Consider the following 22,012-nt stretch of genomic DNA (forward strand, 5'->3'; position numbering starts at 1 on the left):
GATGGATGGATGGATGGATGGATGGATGGATGGATGGATGGATGGCGCCGCACCACCCAGGCGAAATTAAGCTGTTTTGACCATTAAATAAACGCATAATAAATGCGACATGGATGTTTTTTATCTCTTCGTGATGGGTTTTTTTTTTTGACTGATGCGACTTATACTCCGGAGCAACTTATACGCCAGAAAATACAGAAATCTTTACAAAAGGATTTGTTCAGATTAGCTTTGTAGAGATATAGTAGAGTGCTGTATGAATGGGTAACTGAGGGCACAGTAAAGCGCTTTGAGTATCTTGATTAAATAGACAGGTGCAGTCCATTCATGATTTAATTTGTGTCAAGTGTCAGACAGTCTCTGACATGAAAATGTGGGTTGCTCATCGTGTTAGATAAGCCTCTGAGAGGCATAAGCCTGTGACTTCAAATTCAAAAAGGAACCAAAAGGGGGTGGTAGAAGGACAAATATTTAAACTACTTGTTCAGAATAGTTAGAGAGGACATGGAGGTAGTTGAGATGGAGGAGGATGACTCCCTGTGGTGACCCCCGTAAGAGGGAAAAACTGAAAGAAGTTCAGAATACCACGAGACATGAAAGTGTGTCACCGTATTCAAAAGGATTAGATCAGATCAGATTCCTTCCTGCATGTTTTTTTTGTGTGTCAAACTTCACCTTTTTTCTGTATTGTCTGCTGTCACATGACTGCCATGAGATGGTGAATGACTCACCTCCACAACCACCATCATGCTCTGCTTCACCTTGAAGTAAGTGGGACTCTCCACTGGACAGAATAAACCTGCTGAACCTGTTGGATGAATGTTGGAAAAATATTCAGCACTCCTACAGTCTAGACGTTAGTTTCACTTTGATCTGACCTATACACCGTTTTATAGTTCAATGCAAACTCTGAAGGAAATCAAATTTTTACAGATGCAGATGTGGGGACAGTGAAAAACTCCTACACAATGTCAGAACTGTAAAGTTTATGTTACACAGATATTCTAGCATATGTTAGAGTATCTGCTGCGCTATAGTATGGCATCCCTGCAAAGTGTCCCAGGATACATCATGAAGTGTTCAAGTTCAAGAATCTTTATTATCTTCAAGGGGCCATTTGTTTCACAGTCAGTAGACACACAAAACATCCATAACAAGACATTAAAATAACATCATTGTTCGTTGAGAAGCCTGATCACTACAGGGATGAATTCGTTTTTCAGTCTCTTCGTCCAACATCTGGGCTGCAGATACCTGCGTCCAGATGGAAGCAAACTGAACTCACCATGGAGTGGATGAACAGGATCTGCCAGAATCAGCCTGGCCTTGTTCACTGACCTCACCTTGTGTAGGTCAGTGAGGTTCTGTAGGGCTATGCTAGCAGTTGTGCTACAGCTAGCTGCTGCTAATTGCATCTCTAAATAACCATGAAATCCAGATTAATAATAATGTAAGAGAATAACATAAGATAGAACTTTATTTATTCTGCAGGAAATTAGCCATGCAATGCAATATAGACAGTAAAGGTGTATACATTGATGTTTGTATAAATAGTTGTGATATTTATAAGACTGGCGTCATTTTAAGATGGTGACAATCCACGTTGGTCTTGCCGTGCCCTCAGACTCTTTATCTTGTCTGACAGAATTAAGCGGTTTCTCCAACATTCAAAGAAATTATCTACAACAGGTAAGATATGAACTGTTCAAACAAAATCTTTTCTAAGAACCCCCATTTTGGAGTTGTAGCTTTAGACTGAAAATTAAACAACACTATGAATGTCTTTACTTTGTTTCACTCTTCTAGACACACCCCAGAGTGAAATACTGAAACATTTTACAACATTTGAACAGGATTATTTACCCAGAATGCAATAAAATAAATATTTAAAATGATCAAAACGGACAAATGTTGACACTTAATTCATTTTTAATTGAAAGTACATTTACGTATGTTCAAAGTTATCTTTGCTTATATTTATTCATTTTTATATTTACTTTATTGTAGAGCCATAATAATGAATTTAATTTGTAACGCACTTTTCATTAACAAAAATCTCAAAGTGCTACAGAGTGCAACTAAAATCAGTGATAAAATCAACTAAAATCAATGATACAATCATGTGGAGGCAGAATAGGCTTGCTTAAAAAGAAAAGTCTTTAAGCCTTTTTTAAAGTCAGTCAATGATTGTGGAGCTCTCAGATAGTCAGGGAGGGAGTTCCAGAGGTGGGGGGCTGCCACACAGAATGCCCGATCTCCCATGGTCCTTAATTTAGTTTGTGGAAGGTGGAGGAGATGACTGTTCTGTGATCGTAGGGACCGGGTGGATGAATATGGAGCAAGAAGGTCCTTCAGATAATCTGGTGAATTTCCGTATAAACAGTGATGAGAGCAATTTTGTACTGAATTCTGTAGGTGACAGGAAGCCAATGGAGGTTATGGAGAATGGGTGTAACATGTTCAAATTTACGAGCTCTCAATAAAATCCTGGCTGCACTGTTTTGAATATATTGAAGCTTCTGAAGGTTTTTGCCGGGTATTCCAGTAAACAGGGAGTTGCAGTAGTCGAGCCTGGAGGAGACAAAAGCATGGACGAGTTTCTCTGCATCAGCAAAAGTGAGAGATGGAAGAATGGAAATATTTCGAAGATGGAAGAAACAGGTTTTAAACAGATGCTTAATGTGATTTTCAAATGTAAGATGAGAGTCCATTTTTATTCCAAGATTTGTAACAGAGGTGGAGAGGGGGATGTCTTGTCCAGAAAAGGAAATAGTCGTTATAGATGAGGTTTGAACCTGGTGAGGGGTGCCAATCAGTATGGCCTCTGTTTTGGAGCAGTTTAACTGAAGAAAGTTCTGATTCATCCATGCCCTTATCTCCTCCAGACAGGTAGAGAGGACAGCGAGTGAAGATGGAGATGACAATGGTGAAGATGATGCTCCAGTCCTGATGTAAAGCTGTGTATCGTCGGCATAACAGTGAAAAGAAATGTACTGATTAATAATTTTACCTAAAGGTAACATGTAAAGGGAAAATAGCAGGGGCCCTAGAACTGACCCTTGAGGGACACCACAGGAGACACAAACAGTCTGGGATTTGGCATTGCCAAGACTAACACATTCCAGCCTATTGGAGAGGAAAGATTTAAACCAGTCCAGGACAGTGTCACAGAGACCGACCTCCACATGAAGACGGTGGAGGAGGATGCTATGGTCCACAGTGTTGAAAGCTGCAGTGAGGTCAATGAGAACAAGGAGGGAGGGAGAACCAGTGTCAGCAGCCATGAGGACATCATTGGTGACTGTCAGCAATGCGGTCTCAGTACTGTGAGCTGCACAGAGCAGACTGAAACTTCTCATACAGAGAGTGTTGTTGTAGGTGGATCTGCAGCTGAGCAGCAACTGCTTTTTCCAGCACTTTTGACAGAAATGGGAGGTGAGAAATTGGGCGGTAATTAGAAAGAATGTCTGGATCCAAATTAGATTTTTTCAGAAGAGGTCTAATGATGGAAGTTTTAAGAGGCAGTGGAACTTGACCAGATTGCAGTGACTTATTTATTATTTGTGTGATTAATGGGCCATAAGGTCTTATTTTACATTTTATGTTGCCTGTTGTTGCAATTGGAAACAATTTTAAAATGGCTTTTTTTTTTTAAATTTTTTTAACTTTATTCTTGACCCAAACTTCTGCTTTTTTTTTTTTTTTTCAACTTAACTAACTGCTGGTTAAAAAGAAAGTTGAAGATTAAGAGCTTTAGAAAAAAGTAGGACCAGATGACATTTTTGTTCATGGACTAATACCACCTGTGTCACATCCTGCACATGCCCCGCCCCCAGGAAGGTAAAATAGGAAAACATGATGTTTCAGCCAGTGTTTTGAAAAATTACTGTACATAGAGTTAGAATTACTTAGAAATAACAAAATGCAAATTATGTCTGCATTTTTAAAAGGTTAACTTATGAATGCTACATTTTTAAACTTGAAATTATATTCATGTTTACAGTTAGTTTCTCATATTAAGCTTAACAAACATTTTGGACTAAAGAAAAGCATTTTTGTATATTTAACTTTGTATTTTTGTCATCACTTGTGTCATTTATGCTTGATCATGTCAGTTCATCACCAACATTACAGAGCATAATAAAACAATTTAAGAGTAAATAATTCCACAGTATCATGAGGTCACAATCAGTGCACACAAGCTCCTACGGCATATTCCAGAGAAACAGCTGTGGCGTAATCTGTAAATATCAGAAAGCAAAAATGTTCCACGAACATAAAACATCCGTCCCTGCGTCACACAATTAATCATTAAACCAGCCATAAAGTCCCTGTGTGGCTGCATTTCTTTAAGTAACGAAGATCTTGGGCAATCTTTTAGCTCTCCAAGTATATATTGGAGATCATATCAGCTGTACTATGTCAAATTTTATTTTAATATCTGTCAAATTGACTTATAGCCATTTTGTTCTTGCCAAGGTTGATTAGCTGTGGTGGTCATGTTGAATTTGGCTGGCAAGACGTCAGTGGCAAAACTTTAAACATCTTGTGTAATGTGTTAGTGCTCAGAGTATGTGTTGTGTATCACCCTCAGCAACTACTACACCTAATTATAGTTCAATACAACAGACTTAATTATTGCTCTAGCCTTGTTAGCTAAGGTTGAGCTATTTTGATTTACAAAGAATAAAGCCAAAATTCTAAACAAATCTTGCACAATGTGTTTATGCTCAAGTTATGTGTTAGGTATGACTCTCAGCTACTGCCACTCCAAATTATAGATAAATATCTGTAAAAGTGACTGAGTTAAGGCCCTTTTTGTGTTTAGTGACAGACGTCTTAAAATGGATTGGGTTCCAAGTTTAATCAGTTGCAGCTGTACATCCAGTAAAAAAACCTTTCTGAGAATTTCCATTAAATCCATCGAGTAGTCCATGAAATATTTTGCTAACAGACATGGGCACCAACAACAAACTAGAAAAACTGTATTTCCTGTGAAAATGCAGTGTGGAATGCTTATTGCTGAAGAACTTGCTGAAAAACAGCTGAAATTAGCTAAAAAAAAAGTGCTGAAATGTAGCTGAAATAGAAGATTGTTATCAGAAGAAAACAGAACACATATTTGCTGAATTGAATTTAAATAGGTGGAAATTAGCACAAAAATTAGGAAATACATTTTTTTAAAAAGCTGAATTTAGCAACAAAAAAAAAAGCTGAAAAGTAGCTGAAAAGGCTGAAAGAAGCTTAACCTACCAGAAGTGGGAGGAGTTGAAATTAGCTAAAAAATAAATGTGGAATTGGCTAAAAATGCTAAATTTAGCACTAAATAGTAGCTGAAATAGCAGAAAAAGCTGAAATTGGCAGAAAAAGCAGAAAGGAGCACAACAAGCTGAAATTAGCAGAAAGAAGTTAATTAGGCTGGAATTATAAGAAATTACTATGAAAAACTTGAATTTATCTGAAAACAGATTAATTTAGCTAAAAATGCTAGAAATGTGTAGCTGAAAAGGTAAAACAAGCTTAGCAGAAGAAAGCAGAAAGAAGACGCTTGTAGAAGGAAGCAGAAATCAGCACAACAAAGTGGAAATTATCTGACAAACGCTGCATATGCAAAAAAAAAAAAAAAAAAAAAAGCTGAAAAGTAGCTAAAAAAGCATAAAGAAGCTTCAATTACTAGAAGTGGAGACAGCACGTTTTTGCTGAATTAGGCTGAAAAAACTTGCAATGAGTGCAAAAAGGCAGAAAAAGCTCAAATTTGCATAAAAATAAATAGCAATAGCAGAAAAAGCTGAAACTTGAATAAATCAGCTGAAAAGAGCATCAAAAGCTGAAATGAGCAGAAAGAAGTTAGAAAAATCACAAACATGTTGTAGTTAGCAGAAAGAATTAAAAAAGCTAAAAAAAACAGCTGAAAACAGCTGAAAGTAGCTGGATTTTTTTTAATTTGCACAGGGAAGCTGAAAGAAGCTGAAGTAGAACAAAACGTGAAAGTAGCAGTAAAAGGTTGTAAACAGATCTAAAGATTTGAAAGATGTAAAATGAGCCCAATTCATTTTGTATGAGGAAAAAAAAAAGTAGCAGAAAAGGCAAAATTTCAAAAAGCTAAAGTTGCACCAATATCAAAAGTCAGTTTCTGAACGAGCTGAACATTTTCATATATGAATTGATGAAATAGCACAAAAATTGTGGAACTCGAAAAATGCCGAAAAACGTACGGAAGAAAAATGAATCACAATAATGTGAATGCTTCATAAACATTTACACAATTACATAATCACCCGCCCAAGCAAAGCTTCAGATGCATTTAAGGTTGTTGGGGAAACTCTAAACGGGACAAAAGTTTAATCTGGAGCGGGAATTTGACACGAGACTGATGATATGATGAGTAAGGACCCGAGTGTTTGGTAACCCTTTAAATTACGCTGGGAAATTATAGAGTTTGCAATGGTCTAGTAGACTTCCGTTATCATAAGCTTTCAGTTTAAAGCCACAACACCAAACTGTGGGATTGGTAAAAAGAAATGTACCATAAATTCAGATATTTGAACAATTATGGTAACAAAGCTAAAATTTACGACGACCTTGAAGGCAGCGACCGTATGTTCTTTTCAAAAACGTTTTCTTTGACAGGACGGTTCGGTCTTTTAATGATCCGACATTTGACACCTCTGCTTTTTACCCCGTGTCTTTTAGAAACACACAGCGAGAAGGTAAATTTCTGTCGGAGATTTGGAGCATCAGTGTCGAGAATAATATCCCCGAACGGTCTTGGGGGATTTCCTAGGGAACTTCCCCGCGGACTTTTTTTTTTTTTGAGCGTCCTCAAAACGGAGCCCTGCCGTCTTTCAAATATATTTTCCGTGGAGCCCGGTTGGTAAGGAAGCTTTGAAAGGCTGTTGGCACAAATTCATCGCCTACTATTCGGACTATCACGGCAAACTGCGATGGATGACTCGAGTGTAAACATGGAGGACGACGTGCGGAGGGAGAAGACGCGCGTGCTCAACACTCTGTATCACGAGTCGCGGCGGGAAATCGAGCTCCTTAACAAACAGATCTGCGTGAAGGACAACATCATTGCGGATTTAAAAGCCAGGCTGGGGAGACACGAGAGGATCTACATGGCGGTGGGGGAGGACGAGCCGGTGGGCTTCAGTCCGTCCAACTCGCTGGTGGAAAGTTTACTCAAAGAAATGTGCAAACTGAAACAGAGGAGGGATGATGCTGAGTTCACGGCGGCTCGGAAAGCGGAGGTAAATATATGAAAGCCATTTAAAACTGTCAAAACTGTTTTTAGTAAGTCCAAGCTTTCAAAAAATCAGTTTTGACACCTTGCTTTTTTATATTTGATTATATTCTCTGTTGCATGAGTCATCTTCAGCAGCACTTCAATACTAGAACTCATATTTAATTGCAGAGTCTGAGAGCGATATTAGATTGTTTTTAACAAAAAAACAAACAAGAAATCGCGTGTTTTGATTTTCATCCATCTTGTCCTCTCAATCCAGGAGATCCAGAGGCTGAACCTGCAGCTCCGAGAGAAGGAGCTGGAGCTGGAGAGCATCAGGTGTCAGCCGGGCCACGAGAAGGACCGGGAGATCCACAGGCTGCGCTCGGTTCTGGAGGAGAAGGAGCGGGCAGAGGCCACCAGGACCGTCCTCTGCACGTCACTGGCCGAGGAGGCTGAGCAGCTGCGAGGCCAGCTCAGTGCAACCGTGAAGGTGTGCCAGGAGCTGCTGGCCAGGCTGGAGAAGGAGAAGAAGGAAGACAGAAGAGGAGGAGAAGTGGAGGAAATGTTCCAGCAGCAACAAACAAAGGAGGTGGGTAATAAAACTGACACTAGGGTGGTGTTTTTCTTGTATTTGTGCTAACTGTCCATATTTTATTTTTAAATGCCACCTTAGTTCAGGTTTATTGCTTCTTCTTAAGGGTGTAATTAGATACTAACTTGTTTTTGGCAACAATATTTATAACAGACATCAGAGTCTTCTGACCCGAGTGCTGCCAAGTCCCAAGTTCATCAGCTTCAAGAGGAGAATCGACAGCTAAAGCAGCGCGTAGCTTATGTAAGTCCTCTGTTTAGATGTTTCCTAACGAGTTTCTTTATTTTTTTCCAGAAAAATAAAACATTAACATCATGTAAACTCAACATGAGCTTAATAATTGGATGCAAGACACAAAAACTTAATATTTCTTGTTGTTGTTTAGGTGCAGGGTTTGAACTCCCAGTGGCAGAAGTACGACTCCAGCAGGGAGGACTACATCCGAGGTCTGTGTCAGAGGCTGAAGGAGAGCGCTGGGCAGGGCTTGATGCCTGCGGTGGGCTCAGTCAGCACGGGGCTGCTTCACCAGGAGATCTCCAGGCTCAACGCCTTACTGGAAGAGAAAATCAGACAGTGTGCGAGGCTGGATAGAGAAGTCGAGGAGATAAAGCGGCAAACCCAGGAGCGAATCCAGACACTGGAGCAGCAGGTTAGTGACGTGTTTTCCTGCATGTGAAGCACCCTGAGATTATCATCAACTTTCTGTTCATCATCCCACCTTATTGTTTATTACTCTGGAGTAAACGCTGTTTTATTTAATTTTTCTTAAGGCCCTGATTTACACAGACGACTTCAAGTCGGAGCGTGCTGACAGGGAAAACGCACAGAGTCAGATCGATGACCTAAAAGAGCAGATTTCTCAGCTGAAGCAGAAGCTACGCAAACAGGTGAGAGGCCAGCCCTTCAGCTGGGTGCAGAAGCATCCATTTGTTCCGCATGTGTTTGGCTTGACGCGGTGTTTGTAAATCTCTTTAGGGAGCGAGCAGAGAAAGCAGGGACGTGGGCTCAGTGTGTCGTGTGCACATAGGACACAGGATCTCCTCGAGGAGAAGTAAGGACTCCTCGGAGCCTCTGTTAAGGACTTCTCCTGAAAGGCAGCAGCAGCCGCCAGCGCTGGCAGCGGCCGCCACGGCAGCAGAACTGACAAACTGGAATGAACTCGCGGGCCTGTCAGAGATCCAGTGTCCACACTGCTCCGCCAGGTTCACCGACACAAACTCAAAGTGCATCAACCACTTGGAAGAGTGCGGCCGTCTCTAAGCTGAACAAGTTCGTCCTTTAAGGCGGTATCTCACTGGGCTGCGACTAGTTTGTGAACCACGCTCACGGTGACGTCTCCAGGACGTCTTGCAACGTTCGCAGGGTTCTCGAATTCCTTGCGTGAGTCACAAAGACGTGCAGCCGTGTCGCTGGAGCTCTTTCTGACACCTGCGGGGGAGCAGGTGATGGAAAACAGCTGAGACCTGTCCAGATCTGAAAACCTCTAAAATATAATAATTAATGATGACTGAAAAACTGGTCCACATCTGCTCATCTTCATTTCAAACGGGGCCTGCCAAGATGGCTACAAAACATGACGAGGCAGGCACGCGGTGGGCGGAGGAGGGCAACAAAACAATTTGCACAAGAAAGAATGGAGTTTTGCAAAACAGCTTTCTGTTCACTTGGTCTCAAACCACTTCTTGTCGATTTTTTTTGTCACCAACTAGCCACCAATATGTCAGTTCAAGTTCAGAGTTAGATAGGATTTATTTCTGAAAAAGAAACCCAGTTTTACTTCCGGTTTCTTTACCAAGTTTCCAACATGGGGCTTAAAAGAGGGATGCGAATTAACCAAGATTTCCAAGTATTTATAAGAATCGACAAACTCAATAGGAACACCATTTGAAGGTAAAATAGAAGGAAGGACTGCTGGGACCGACTTCCTGTTTGAAAACAACATCCCTTTGGTTTTGTCGGCATTTAGCACCAGTTTGAGACAGAACAAATCTGACTGGATGTTGACAAAAAATCGGATTGCAAAAGCTGGAAATTCCTTAGCAACTGTTTTAGCTCGACAACAACTGTATCATCAGCATAGAAATGTAAGGATGCATCAGGGATGATCGGACTTACATTACTTATGTAGATTGTGAAGAGGGTGGGTCCTAAGACGGAGCCTTGTGGTACACCATTGTTAACAGTTAGATAACTGGAAGAAGTACCATTATGTTGAACACAATGACACCCATCTGAGAAATAGAGAACCAACCAGTATTGTGATCTGAGAAACTAATTTCTGAGAGCGTATGACATGAGATGTCATGGTCCACAGTGTCAAAAGCCTAAATAAAGTGCAGCACAATAATCCTTAGCATCCAGTGCTTTAACAACATCATTAAAATAGCTTGCAGTCCAGTAAGATACCACCTTTACAGGCCACTCAAGACCCCAGCACTACAATGAAGAAAATAACCTGGGTGGAGATTCAAATTTCTGACTACAAAACAACTGACACAAAAAGCTTTTTTTTTATTATTCTTTTTACAAAGTGATGCAAAATCCAAATTTTGCCTTTTGTGCAAGAGGAAATGAGTTCATTTAGCCGAGTGCGGTGCCGAACACCCAGTGAGAGCTCTGTGGCTCTGCTCGCTCGTTGTGTTTGGGAGAGAAGAGTTCAGCGTAATATTTAAACTTTTATATACCTCAATGTAAAATTTACAAACTTATTGCACTTTCTTGTCATTTAGCCCAAAATGTATCATGATATGATTAATAATGGATAAGCTTCTTACTTTGGATCTGTAGTTGTTCATGTGGTGCTATTGTTAGTATTGTATTGACTTAAAATATATATTTTCATTGACAAATTTATAAATATATTACCATATTTATATTTATTTTCTTCGTGTATCTAACTTGGAAAAGTCTGATTGTTTCAGTGCAATTTTGTATTTTCCTTTTTTTTCCAACTTAAGCCATAAAAAATACATTTTTTGTGTGTGTTTAAACATTATAGGATCAAATATTTTACAGCAGGGGATAAATAGATCGAACATTTGAAAGAATGTGTGTAAAAAAAAAAATATTTAAACTGACAAAACGTGGATGTTTTTCTGTTAATGGCACATTATTTTTGTAATAAAATACTTGTTTTCTCTTGAATGTGATTTATACGTTTTTAAAATTGTGCTCCTAACTGCGTTGCTTTTTTATTTATTTTTTTAATCGAGAGACGAGTCTGCAGCCTCCAGCTTCAAGCTCAGATCATGACCTGACCACAAAAACGTTGGCGCTACCTAATTTAAGTTGATGTCTTTTTAGCATGTCACATGTGCATGTGTTTGTGCACGGTGGAAAACCCCTTCCTTGTGTTGCCTGATTGGGCACGCTGTACTGTCACAGCCAGATTCCCAGCTGTTATTTATTGCAGAGGTGCAGAGACGAGCAGCTAAAGTTATACCTCAACAAGCATGTAAACGTGCTGGTGAACTAAAATATACAAAAGGAAGAAAAACTCACTGCGAAGTGTCATTTTGACACGAACGCAGCAACGATGCTGCTCGATGAATCGGTTGTCATGGGTTTTGTGTTGCAAGCACAGGAAGCTGGACATCCCCTGCTTTTAAAAAGGAAGTGAGCAGCTGCAGAGCACAAGACGTAGCCCAACAACTGCAGCATTTTTGTGAGGGTGATCTCACTTGTACTGATTTCTAAAGAAATAACACTTTAAAAACATAAAAGCAGGGCACATTTTTATAGCGCTAAATGTTAAATTCACCAGCATTTTAAAAAGCAAACTTGCCTAATTTTGTGATTTTACGCCAAGTTGTACCAGACTAAGAGGTTTGTAATGAATGGTCATTTTCACAGTATAATTGTGTGATTACTTACTGCATGTAGAGCAACTCGAATGACTAATAACTAGTAATTCTTGCTAAACAAAGGGTCACATGTAAATACAAGGAAGGCCTGGAAAATTCTGGATAGAACATTTCAAATAACGGTTGTGACTTGGCACTGCACGATTTTTTTCGGGACAAAAAACAAACAAAAAATTAATTAGGGATGCACGATATTGACATGGTATCGTATCGGCCGATATTAGCGTTAAAGTTCAATATCGGACATTCCATCAAAATAACTCACCGATACAAAAGACACTGGTTTTGTATGACAACCCAGTGACAAGGATGCCTGCAGCGGCAACACAACGCGATTACATCATGCGTGCCTACCTGATCTCACGGCAGAGAGGAAAATTCAAAATGTTGGCGGTGTAGAAGGTTGCTTTTTTTTTCCGTTGGTGAGGATGTTGGAGTCCGAAGATTTTTGGACTATGTTGAGCCTCGCTACATTGTCCCCAGTCAGAGATATTTTTCCGACATAACCTTACCCGAGTTGCAAGCCGTCATTCCCGACGTCATTGAGAAGCTAATAGCCGATAGCACTTGGGTGAGTTTTGCCACAGACATTTAGACGTCATGTGTTAGCCCCGTTAGCATGATTAGTCTTATGGCACAATGGATAGACAAAAACTTTGAACTTAAAAGTCTGTCCTTCATGCACAGGAGTGCAGAGGATCCCACACTGCAGCTAGGAACCTGGAACAAGCCTCCACAAGTGAGACAGCATCGCAGGTGACTAATGCTAATAAATAACATTTAACACTTTTCATTTAATATAAGTTAAAGTGCTATGCATATGGATGTTACTGAATATATGCCACCAGCTCTTACAGATGTTACACAATTTTTGTAGCAAATGAGCCTAAATAAGAGAGCTATGTTCTGACAAAGATATATAAAATATCGTTATCGATTATTGGCCAAATAAGTTTTAACATATCAGATATCAGCCAAAAATCCAATATTGTGCATCACTATAATTAATAAATCTTACTGGTACAGCGGGACCGGAAGCTCGATCCGTACGCTGCACCTTTACAGAGTGCTGGAGTGGTGCACCCAGATTCATCCTATCTCTTGTAACAAAGCGGAATAACTGCGCATGTGCATTTTTTACAAGCGTCTATGGACTCCGAGTGCTGAGGGATCGGCTCTGAGCCCCTTCTTGCTCTGGTGATGGACCGACTAAGATAAGGTCAGGCAGGAATCCCTGTGGACTATGATGTTTGCAGATGACACTGTGGTCTGTGGTGAGAACAGGTGGAAGATAACTTGGAGAGGTGGTGGTATGCACTTGAAAGAAGAAGAATGAAAGTCAGCCTTAGTAAGACAGAGTACATGTGTGTGAATGAGAGGGAGGCTGGTGGAACAGTGAGACTACAAGGAGCAGAGGTCACAAAGGTGCAGGACTTCAAATACTTGGGGTCCACGGTCCAGGAAAATGGGGAGTGTGGTAAAGAGGTGAAAAAGAGAGTCCAGGCAGGATGGAGAAAAGTTTCAGGAGTGATTTGCGACAAAAGGGTGTCAGCAAAGGTCAAAGGAAAAGGTTACAAGACAGTGGTGAGAGCAGCTATTTGTATGGTCTGGAGACAGAGACATGGACAAAAAGACAGGAGAAAGAACTGGAAGTGGCAGAAATGAAGATGATGAGGATCTTCTTAGGAGTGGCAAGGCTGGATAAGATTAGGAATGAGATATTCAGAGGTACAGCACAGGTTGAACAACTGGGAGATAAAGTTAGAGAGACCAGACTGAGATGGTTTGGACATGTCCAGAGGAGGGACAGTGGGTATATTGGTAGAAGGATGTTAGAAATGCAGCTGCCAGGAAAAAGACAAAGAGGAGATATATGGATGCAGTTAGAGAGGACATGGAGGTAGTTGGAGTGAGGACAGAGGATGCAGAGGACAGAGTGAGATGGAGGGGGATGACTTGTTGTGGCGACCTCTGAAGAGGGAAAAGCCGAAAGAAGAAGATGAAGAAGAAAAGTTTCTGTCTTTAGTTTGTCTGCAGTGAGTTAAATGCAGTGGTTTGGAGTCAAGATCAGGTGATTTATTTGCTAAATCTAATCTTCAGCAACAAAGCTTACTGAGTTGTGTTTGTAATCCTTACAAGTTGTTGCCCATTGGCACTCTGCAATGCAATCAACCTTAGGCCTAGTCTGAGATGCCATATTTCTGCTTTTGACACTTGTTAGAACGGCGAGCATCGACTACCAGCCCACTCTCAATCTCATTCCATTCAGCCCACTAAGAATTTCAAATTAAATCAAACATAATCCAACACAGTAAACTGTTTACTCGCTCTAGTCCAAGTTAGAAGAACACAAAATTATAATACAGAAGAGTTTGGTTTTAACTCAAGACTGGAGATACTCATTTATTGCTGGCATGCTGTGGATAGGTTTTTTCTGAGGTTGATTCACAGTTGGCGCAAGAATCTTCTGCAATTTATTTACTGTTGAAAGAACTGCTCCATCTTTGTATTTAATGTTGCCTTCAAGTGAAAGTAAAGCAACTCCTGTCAATTATTAATCCAATCTCCTTTCAGCCTAACTTATACCTTTAAAGTAGCTTTTATTTCATTGTTTTAGCTTAATTTTTGACATTTCCTTTTTATTTACACTTTATGTACAGTGATTCAGAAAAAAACAACACATCATGATAAAGCATCTATTTATGGCAGCAGAAATTTGAATAAACAAAGCAGACCACTCAAACAGACCTAAACAATGGCTAATCAAAAGTTAACCCTCACATTCCTTGATCAGAAATAATCTGTCTCTTTAATAAAACGTGTTGATGATCACTGCTTTATAACCTACGAGGCCCATAGATACCCACAGCCACTGGAAACCACCATCCATAAACCACCGTGTTTATGGATCACACTGTGGCCGTGTGGTTTGCAGAGGATGTTATCAGCTTTAAGTGATGAGCTCATGGCTTTCTCACTTAGGTACTTTTGACTGCTGGATACAAATTTAATATCCTCTTCTTGAGGCAGATGAATGTTTTTAACTGTGTGGTTCTTGTGGATGTTTCTTGGTAGATTTGGATGATGATATGTCTACTTACTAAAGAGCATTCTTGACTTGATTAGACGTTGAGAAGGGGTTTTTCATGGAAGTTTTTTTTTTTCTTGTGTCGGGCTGCGACTGTTGTCTTCTCTGAACATTCAGGACCAAAGTCAATTTTCCATCTTTCCATTTATAAGGCTTGCTTGTGGCCTAGGCCTGACAGGTAGACGTGATCCATCTAACTGCCCCTTATTTCACATAATGTAACTGTTAAATCAGATTAAAAATGATAAAATCTGTTAAATACATTTTTGGAAATACACAAAAAATTAGTCACTTTGTGCCCTGTGATGGACTTGCGACCTGTCCAGGGTGTACCCCACCTCTCTCACAGTGATGGCTGGATATGGGCACCAGTGACCCTAAAAGGAAGTGGTAAGGGATAATGGATGTCAATTTGTGGTTTTAAAAAACCCCAACTGATTTGGTAATCTGTAAAAATTCATGGATAGAATTTCTCAGTGCAGCCAAGGGATTGAAGGGGTCCAGGTTGCTGGCATCAAGATTCCATCTCTGCTATTTGTTGATTATATGGTCCTGGTGGGGTTATTGTGACGTGATCTCTAGCTCTCATTGAAGTGACTCACAGCCAAGTGCGAACTGGCTGGGAGAAGGATCAGGACCTCAAAATCTGAGGCCATAATCCTCAGTCGGGAAATAGTGGACTCCCTCAACTGGCTGGGATGGCCTCAAGTGAAGGAGTTCAAGTATCGTGACATTTTGTTCACAAGTGAAGGATGAATAGAACATGAGAACAGACAGATCAGTGCAACCTCCGCAGCGTTGAATACTCTGTGCCCGTCCCTTATGGAAAGTGGGAGCTGAGATGCAAGATGAAGAACTCTTTACAAATCAGTCTATCATCAATACGAACTCTGGGGAGTGACCAGAAGAACAAGATGGCAGATAGAGCTGGTTTTGAAGTTTTCTCCGCATTGTAGTTGGATTCTCCCTTAGAGATAGGAAGAGAAGTTCAGTTATCCGGAAGAGACTCGAAGTAGAGCTGCTCCTACACATTGAATGAAGCCCGTTGATGTAGCTTAGGCATTTAGTAAAGATGCCCCCCTGGACATTTCTCTAGGGAGGTTTTCTGTACATGTTCAACTGGGAAAAGACCCCAGTGGAGACCCAGGACACGCTGGAGAGACTATTGCATCATTTCCATAGGTCCTGCTCAGCTCGGCCCTTACTGGGCCGGTAAAGGTCAGATTGCTTCATTTTCCGTTTCCATAGTGCCCATTAGTGCCCCTTTAGTGGGCAGATCATTATTATCAACACACTGACACCTCTTTAAAAACCTTCTTGTTACGTATCGCTCCGTCTAGCTCGCTCTGAACTTTTTCGTCGGCCAGCAAACACAAAAACGCCTGAACTTCAGCATTTGACCAAGGTTGTGACATTATTGTTTGTTTATACCTTCAAAATACTCCAAAATACGCCCCTCCGGATTCAAGTTGTTTCTAATGGCAGATTAAAAAGAAAATGGCGGATCAGGATGCGGTGGAAGTTTCTAAAACTCCGCCCTCCGGCCAATGACTCCGCCCCCTGACCAATCAGTAACCGACAGTGTGCTGATGTCACGTTTTAGGGTCCTGCTTGGCCTCAACGGAACCGCAGAGAAGTAGGTACTGAAAAAACAAGCCGGTTCCACGAAGAAGGTCCTGTGGAAAAGAACACGGGACTGGCCTGAGCAAGGTAAAGCGGGGCCAAGGAGGAGCTGTGGAAAAGTGGCTAAAGTCTCCCGGCTGGCCTAGGAATGCCTTTGAATCCTCCCAGAGCTGGAAAAGGAGGCTGTGGAAAGAAATTCCTGGACCTCCCTGTCCAACTGCTGGCCGGTGACTCAACTCCGGGACAAGCAGAGGATAATAAGCTCAGCTTAGCACAAACACCTGAAACACACAGTCTGGCTCAGACAAACAAAAACAAACAGCAAAACACACATAACAGTTTTCATGTAACAATAACATAAAATATGTATCTAAAATTTCTTTTAACACTAAAAAATATTTTTTGACAGAATAGCTAGCTGTTTAGCGACCCTACAAGATAGATGTCCAAGTTTCCGCCAGAGAGTACAGCAGCAAAATGTATTTTCTCATTTGTAGAACCGTTTTTTAGTGTAACAATTTTAAAGTTAATGTTATTGTCTAACAAAGTTCAGTCAGGTCGTCTGGACGGTTTATTTTGTTGTTGAGACGTTTCGTCCTTCAGCCAAAGGACTTCATCAGTTTGGCTATGGCTGCCTCAGAGGAGTATTTATCACCAGCAAACTGGTTGCTCCACTATGGGAGTGTCCTGCATGTGACACTGAGTTTGTTTGTGGCTCCTTGGACTGATGAAGTCCTTTGGATGAAAGACAAAACATCTCAACAAAAAAATAAACCGTCCAGATGGCCTGACTGAACTTTGTTGGATTTTTTTAACCTGGATTATTGAGCATGAACTTTGAAGTTAACGTTATTGTATTTAGGGGGGGGGGGGGAAGAGGTAAAGTACACACTGTTACTGGGAGGTCTGGAAGTTGGCTTCGGTGAGACCAGGCATCATCATAAACACAATTTTAAATATTTATGGTTTAAATGTTTCCCCAAAAATTGTTTTAATTTACAAAACACATTAGTCCCACCTCATAAACCTTTAGAACAATTGCTGCCAAACTTGGCTTCTAAAGGGCAACTTTAGAATCTTGTCTACATAGACAAACCGCACACAAAGGAGCTGAAATAGAAACAGACCTTAAAAAGGCCATAATTGTCTGATGGGGATTCTCCCCCCCCCACCCGCCAGCTCACACCCACACATTACAACAGGGTCTAAAACAGACACAAGCTTTCTACCCACCAATCTCAGAGTGGAAAAAATAGGTCACAAGTCCCCACCTGAGTATCTGGAACTTTTCTAAGAAATAAATGATTAATAAGAAAGGTTACGGCGGTAGATCAGTTCCTGTGAGAAACTGGTTTCAAAGCGTCAGGATGTACAGATGTAGCTGTCATATACTTAGGCAGATAGGGAAAACTTCAGCCCGACACTTATCCAGGCAAATACAGAATGGATGCATACAACCTTTAATCTTTTGTGTATTCTAAAAGAATGGGAATTTCCCCCCGTTGGGGTGGGAATTCCCACAGAACAGACAGGTTTATTTGAAATGGATTGTTGTCGACCTGAGCAGATCATTTTAAATTCAGTGTTTATTGACTGTTGTAACCAGCTTTAATATTACTTGTTTTTTTCTCTCTCCGGGCTTCTTGGTAAGGAAAAGACTTTAAACTATCAAAACAACACTGAGGCAGATTTTAGCCATTTAGAAAGAAGGGGATTCCCTCTTTAAAACAACAGTATCCTAAGGGTGCAGGCAGTTAATAATGAAAAGAACAGAGTACTGATTACATGCTACAAGGCAGCTCTGATCCTTTTGAACCTATAAAACACAAATACTTATCCCTGTTCATTGTTAGACTGATCTATGAGCACTTTTTTTTTTTGCTTTTCTTTGTTAATGTAGTGAACTCAAAGTGACATAATGTCAGAACAGCTCTAACAACTCAAGTCTTTAATGAATCCAGGATGATGAGTTACAACATTTAACTTCCCTCTGGGATTAATAAAGTATTTTTGAATTGAATTGAATTTTGATGACAAGTTGGAAATATGCGTCATAAAACTTATTTTTCTTGTAAACCTGTGAACCTTTGTCTAATTCGAGCACTGACTAACAGGGGCTCTGCATATGTCAAAAACAAACGTGTTCCATTTTCATGTTTCGTCTTGAGCATGTCCTACATTTCTGTCTCGTACATTTTCCTGGGTGCTTTTGAACGGTCGATACATTTGCGTACTTTTGCTGGGGCATTTGCCTAAATGTGGTAGATCCGATATTACATCAGCGCTGACTGAGAGCGAGCTCATAAATTTACATTTGCTCATACAAGCAGCCAGACTATCATTCATACCTGAAATAATGTATGACTCCTATCTGCTCACACCCACAACCCCCAAATCTTCTATTGTTTGAAGAACATTTACAGCAGTTTGCACATGCATTGTGTCAGAAGTCAAATTGAATTCCCACCGCTTTAAGAAGCTTTCTTAGGGAAAAGTTAAGAGGAAGCATGATCAGAACCCTCTGCTTCCTCTTCCTCATTATCCATTTGGCTGCCTAAACTTCTGAAATAACTGGACCTTTAAGACAAAATGTCCCTAAACGGTCAGTTTATATCTCACTCTCTTTATCTAAAATGTTCAATAAAAATTTTAACCAAGCTCTTTTAAATTATATTTTTAATAGTTCAGATCTGTTGAAGTGCGGTTCTTTAAAAAGATTTCAGATTGCTCTTTGAATGACAAAAGTTGGGGAGGAGTTTATTAGTTAATGAGCAAATGGTTAATTTGAGTTGGGCCAATTCAACAGTGAATTTCTGCTTCATACAACTCCAGTTTCACATATATTTTATTATGTTTTTTTTATTGCAAGCTGCAGTACTTAGTTGTAGCTTTACGATTTAGAGTACCATGGTACTTTGGGCAGAGATGGAACATTTCCACCTGAATAACCATGTACTCTGATATCAACCACTGTGGAGAAGTTTATAAAACAACATTCACTCTTAAGAAACTTTACAGACTGGAGATGTTTTAAGACCAAAGACATCCACTTTGGTCATGGCTCTGGTTTATAGGCTTGTCATTCTGGTCATAACTAAAACGTACTCCCCCAAACTGAAATAGTTTAATGATTTATCTACAAGTACGTAAAATATTCATTTTTTCCAACGTTTTGACTGAACCCCCACTTTAAAAAAAATCTGAACTATTGCTTTAAATTCATGCATGCAAGTTGTAAAAATGACCAGCAAACTGAAAATCTAAATCCCTTAGTTTAGCTGCATTTACTGAATTACCGTAGCTGACCTGGTCATTGTATAACTCAGTAAAAAGGGAAGGACGTGGGTTTGTTTTGGTTTTCAAAACAAGAAGTGAGCTTTCCTGTAAACTTAAAACACACTAACGAACAATTTCAGAAGTTTTACCAAATAGCACAAAGACTTTTATTTGTATCCATGGCCACCCCTAAAAAATGTTTGTCCTATATGTTGGTGGATAGCATTGTTGTCTCACAACACAAAGGTCCTTCCTGTTTGTGGGACTGAGTTTGTTGTGGCTCCTCACTGATGAAGTCCTTTGGATGAAGGACAAAATGTTTCAGAAAAAAAAAGAAACCATCCAGAGGACCTGACTTAACTTTGGCTTTTTTTACCTGGATTACTGAGCATGAACTTTGATGTTTTGAACCACTTTGGCCATGGCTGCCTCCGAGGAGTCGACTGGGGAGACGTTGTTGGACAAAGGTCCATGGTTCAAGTCTTAGGTTGTATCTGGGGTCTTTCTGTGTGAAGTTTGCATGTTCTCCTTATGTTTTCTCGGGGTACTCCAGTTTACTTCAACAAACCAAAAGTTTAGGCTGCCTTCAGACCTACAGTATAGGCCTCTCTTGAAAGAGATGTGATCGGATTTATGTGGCTCAATAATTGTTAATTATTTAAATTGTCAAATAACCTATAACATAATTTTTCTGAAACACTGTTCTGGGTTTTGGTGCATCACCTCAGGATTTTCAGTTGCCCCTACATGGCCTCCCTATAAAAAAAATGTGGCAGCATCACTGTTTGTAACACAAACATGTATTAAACTTTTTATATGCTATACTTTTAATATGCTCCATCTTTAACCACTTATCTGTAGTTGAGTCATGGAGAGAACAGGTCCACGAGAGAAACCCAGATATCCCTCTCCCCTGCTCCTATGGGACTCCAAGGCATTATCAGGCACAAACCCTCCAAAGAGTTCTGGCCTGCCACCAGGCCTCTTACTGGTGGGATGTGCCTGAAGAACCTCCAGAGGGAGGTGTCCAAGACCATCTCAACTGGCTCTTTGATGAAAAGGCGCAGTGGCTCTATTCCGAGTGCCCCGAGATGATGAAGCTCCTCACCCTTATCACTCTCTATAGCTCATTCAGGCTGCTTGTATCCGGAATCTGGTCCTTTCAATTGAGATCCACACATCATTATCATAGAAGAGGGTTGGAACATAGACAGACCAGTAAATAGAGAGCTTTGCCTTTCGAGTCAACTTTTTCTACACCACAACAGACCGGAGCAATGCCCTCAGTACTGTGGATGAGGCCCCAATCCAGCGATCCATCTCCTGCTCCATCCATCTCCTGCTCCATCCTACCATTAACAAGACAATCTGTCAATCGTTTATACCCATACGTAATTTGATTACAGTGACGTGACACCCAAGATACTTAAACTCCTTCACCTAAGGAAAAGACTTCCTCAAATCCAGGGGCATTCCACCAATTTCCAGTCGAGAACCACAGCCTCGGACTTAAAGGTGTTGACTCTCATCCCAGTCATTCCACAGTTGGCTGCAAACCGCCCCAGTGCACACTTCAGGTTTTGACCCCCAAGAGAACATCTGCATAAAGCAGAGACAAGACCCTCTCAATTTGAGGCCCCCAAGTCAGACACCCTCCTCTCCACAGCTGCCCCATGACATGATGTTCATGAACATCACAAAATGAACGGGAGACGAAGGACAGAATGAGCCGAGTCCAACCTGCGCTGAAAACGAGCTCAACTTTGTGCCAAGAATGGACAAAGCTCCTACTTTAGTTTCATGGGGACCAGATAGCGCTTAAACCATGGAACCCCATTCTTCTGCAGCGCACGCCACAGAATGCTTTGGAGAACTTTCATAAGCCTTTTCCAGGTCCACAGAACACATGTAGATTGGAGGCAAACCCCCATGACCCCCTTAGCAGCTCTGCAAGGGTGAAGATCTGGTCTGAAGCCACACTGCTGCTCCTGAATCAGAGTCGACCATTGGTTGGAGACTCTCTTCCAATACCCTGGAGCAAATTTCACCAGGGAGGGTAAGAAGTGTAATCCCACGATGGAAAACTCTTCAGTCCCCCTTTCTAAAAAATGGGAATTTAATTTGTAGTCCTAAAGTTTCGCCGTTAACGAAGACAAAACAAACTATGGTGGGAAACTATTCTCATACAACTAGAAATAAATGTAAAGCCAGTTAGCAGCTAGAAACCAGTGGAGGCTACAAAAATCCTACCAATAGTACAAATAAAGCCATCTGTATGCATTTTACTGCTCTAAAGAAGAGTATACAGTAAATACAAGTGGTTTGACATACAAGCCAAC

General features: G+C 40.6%; 1 protein-coding gene across 1 annotated transcript; it reads left to right on the plus strand.

Annotated features, from left to right (window-relative positions):
• The first annotated feature begins 6,944 nt into the window (after nt 1–6,944).
• On the plus strand, nt 6,945–9,189 carry tnip2 (TNFAIP3 interacting protein 2). Its single transcript, XM_037690292.1, has 6 exons — nt 6,945–7,253; nt 7,509–7,820; nt 7,977–8,066; nt 8,209–8,472; nt 8,594–8,710; nt 8,799–9,189. Exons 1-6 carry the CDS (start codon nt 6,945–6,947, stop codon nt 9,081–9,083), a joined length of 1,377 nt encoding a protein of 458 aa, XP_037546220.1. The 3' UTR covers nt 9,084–9,189.
• Nucleotides 9,190–22,012: the final 12,823 nt, after the last annotated feature.

The sequence above is a fragment of the Nematolebias whitei genome, chromosome 16 (genome assembly GCF_014905685.2).
Source record: "Nematolebias whitei isolate Nwh7 chromosome 16, NemWhi1, whole genome shotgun sequence".
NCBI lineage: Eukaryota > Metazoa > Chordata > Actinopteri > Cyprinodontiformes > Rivulidae > Nematolebias > Nematolebias whitei.

Bases quoted from the DNA above. Each gene is read 5' to 3' on its own strand.
- tnip2 (XM_037690292.1), top strand. From the start codon at position 6,945: ATGGATGACTCGAGTGTAAACATGGAGGACGACGTGCGGAGGGAGAAG. The intron at 7,254-7,508 runs GTAAATATATGA...CTCTCAATCCAG, and splicing joins CGGCGGCTCGGAAAGCGGAG to GAGATCCAGAGGCTGAACCT. The intron at 8,067-8,208 runs GTAAGTCCTCTG...GTTGTTGTTTAG, and splicing joins TAAAGCAGCGCGTAGCTTAT to GTGCAGGGTTTGAACTCCCA.